Source organism: Triticum dicoccoides, chromosome 5B, assembly GCF_002162155.2.
Source record: "Triticum dicoccoides isolate Atlit2015 ecotype Zavitan chromosome 5B, WEW_v2.0, whole genome shotgun sequence".
In the NCBI taxonomy this organism is placed as follows: domain Eukaryota; kingdom Viridiplantae; phylum Streptophyta; class Magnoliopsida; order Poales; family Poaceae; genus Triticum; species Triticum dicoccoides.
The window spans coordinates 536409474-536412040 of NC_041389.1; the positions used below are offsets into that span (position 1 = coordinate 536409474).

A 2567-nucleotide genomic window follows, 5' to 3' on the forward strand; every position below is an offset into this window, starting at 1 on the left:
GTTGTAAACTATCACCATAAAAACTGTTCCAACCTAAAAACCAGATGGCAATATAAGGGTCATTAATTATAAAGATGTAGACATTGATCAGTAGCCGAATGACCATAATTTTTGTTTAAAGAATGTTCAGCAAAGTTGACAATGCATATAATACCCACATCTTAATTGTCAATAAAAACAAAGAGGTAACAAACTCCTATAAATGATAAAATGTCGATAAAACTACAGTGAAGTGTAGTCAAAATGTATTATATCAATATGAAAATATCTACCCACCCCTTTCAGAGAAAGAGGCCACCATGAGTGCTAGCAAAATATGCAACACAGTAGGTGCACATCCAGACAATGGTTCTTTGATCATTGGCAAAAGTAAATCAGAGTTAAGAAAGATCACTCTTTAATTTTATTTATATGCATAGTCCTGACAATCTCGTATGTCTCAACATCACTACCGTCCAGAATGGACCAACAAAATAAAATATTTAACCATCTATTTCATACAATCAGCAGCTGAATAGAAACGAGAGGACAACGATCACCGGCTGCTGGAAGATTTAGGAAAGACATCTTACCAGCCATAGAAAGTTCAGGTTTAGGTTCAGACATGACCTCGGCGACAGTAGCTCCTACTCTATGGCCTCGGCGATGGATTCGGCTCTGGGGCGACCATGACATCGACTCCATGGGCCGCTCCGGCTCTGGAAGAGGCCACAATTGTTGCCCTCGGCGGAGGTCTACTACCTCCTGTGCAAAAGGAGGCTCTATGGCGGTGGGGGTCCACTCCAAATTGTCGGTGCTGTTTAACTGGGATGGTGGCGGTTCCGGGGCCTTGTCGGAGAGGTTTGCCTCATCTCGCCTCCATCCTTACGGGGTACATCCAGTTCCGCTCATGACCACGTGATCATCCTTATATTTTGGCAGGCCTAAGAGTTGTGGTGTAGTATTCAAGTTTCCTATGTCCATATGGAATTGAAGAAATTGAATCAGAGAGCTATAACAATGTAGCTCTTTCACCATTGTACAGAAAAATATAGTTGTTTCACAAATCCAAGCATTTATCTTTTTATGTGCAAGAAGTTAAGCAATTTACAATCAGTAAGCGAATCTAGGTAGCAAATGGATAAACGGTTAGGATCTTGTAAGAAAGAAAAACTACGTCAGTAAAGCTTACACATACACAACTGCATATCTTCTCCTACCTTTCTCCTTATATACAAAAATAATTCGTAACACATCAGACTCCAAAATTTCAGAGATATCTTTAAGATAAACTGATGTTCTTCAGTGCCAATGCTACTTTTGCTTAGCCTAAAACATATTACAGTTACATTCTAAGAACCATAAAATCAAGTTGTGATGGCTTAAATCTAGCAAATGCTTTGGGATTTAATAGAATTGAAGCAGAATCTGATTCTTTGAGTGTTGTTAACAATTGCGAGGGACAAACACAGTGGTGGGATGCAGCAGCAGCAATCTTTGCAGAATGTATTGATACGGCAACATCGATAGGGAAGGTCATCTTTTCACACTGTTTTCGTGATGCTAATTCAGTAGCTCATGAGCTAGCAAAGTTTAGTTTTTGCAATAAATGTAATGAAAATTGGACTGATGAACAGGCGAGTGACCGACGACGGGGCAGCTGACGGCTCCAGTCCGGTGCAGTTCTGGCCATAAGATGGAAAAGGAGGGGAAGGGATCAGCAAATCCAAAGGAATGGGGTGGAAGCGGTAGATTGCTCATGTCTCTGAAAATTTGTAGCATAACAGCAGCTTGAAACCAATCAAAATTTAGTTACAAATTGATATTATGGATTGCATATTTGACAAAGTATTTTGAAGTAATGGTAGTGGCAGCAGCTCGAAATCGAATCCAAGCACCCGCTAAAGTGTCAATGTTTGGGCACATGTCACTCATGAAGATCAAGTGACTTGATGGTTTGTTATATTGAGCGAAAGATCTTCAAAAGTATTGATAGTAAACTTAAGGAAGATTTTCAGAAGGAGGGTAGGGCATTGCCATTACCTAGGTCTTCTAGACGCCATTGAAAACTTCATTATTGGTATGTTTTAGGTTGTTTTTCTATTGAAACATGTCTACATTTTCATTGTATTTGGTTTTTCGTTTGTACTTTGTATTGACTCTTTCAATTTGCATCAAAAAAAAAATCTTTTCCTAAGATTTCGCCACACCTTAATTTTTTTTCGTCCTCCGCCTCTGAGTAGTGACATTCTAAGAACCATAAAATCAAGTTGTGTGTTCACTTTACCTTTGCTACTGTACTGTAGCTTGTTGAGGAAAGAAATAACCCCCCATTGAGACGCATATCTGTAGCTCATATTACTTCCAGTGTCCATTGAAGGATATCAACCATTGGGGTCCAGTGACTGACTATAAGAACTCGGTGACCCTTATTTGCTGAAGAAGGTTCAAGCTCTGCTAGGGCCTGCACACAAAGTAGAAATTAAGGTAAAGCATAAATTGTTAACAGAATACATTTCAGTTCAAACATGCGTCGGCAGTAGACATTTTAGTAATATAAAAACAGTCTATGTGTTTTACCGCTATTC

General features: G+C 39.3%; 1 protein-coding gene across 1 annotated transcript in view; it reads right to left on the reverse strand.

Moving 5' to 3' along the window:
• Positions 1 to 500: 500 nt before the first annotated feature.
• Positions 501 to 2567, reverse strand: part of LOC119306032 — a 4600-nt gene continuing 2533 nt past the window's right edge. Inside the window, exons 4-5 of the mRNA XM_037582384.1 lie at positions 2267 to 2443; positions 501 to 953 (exon numbers count right to left, since the gene is read on the reverse strand). Coding sequence (XP_037438281.1) covers positions 2333 to 2443 — 111 coding nt within the window. The 3' untranslated portion in view covers positions 501 to 953; positions 2267 to 2332. The remainder of the gene's footprint in view (positions 954 to 2266; positions 2444 to 2567) is intronic.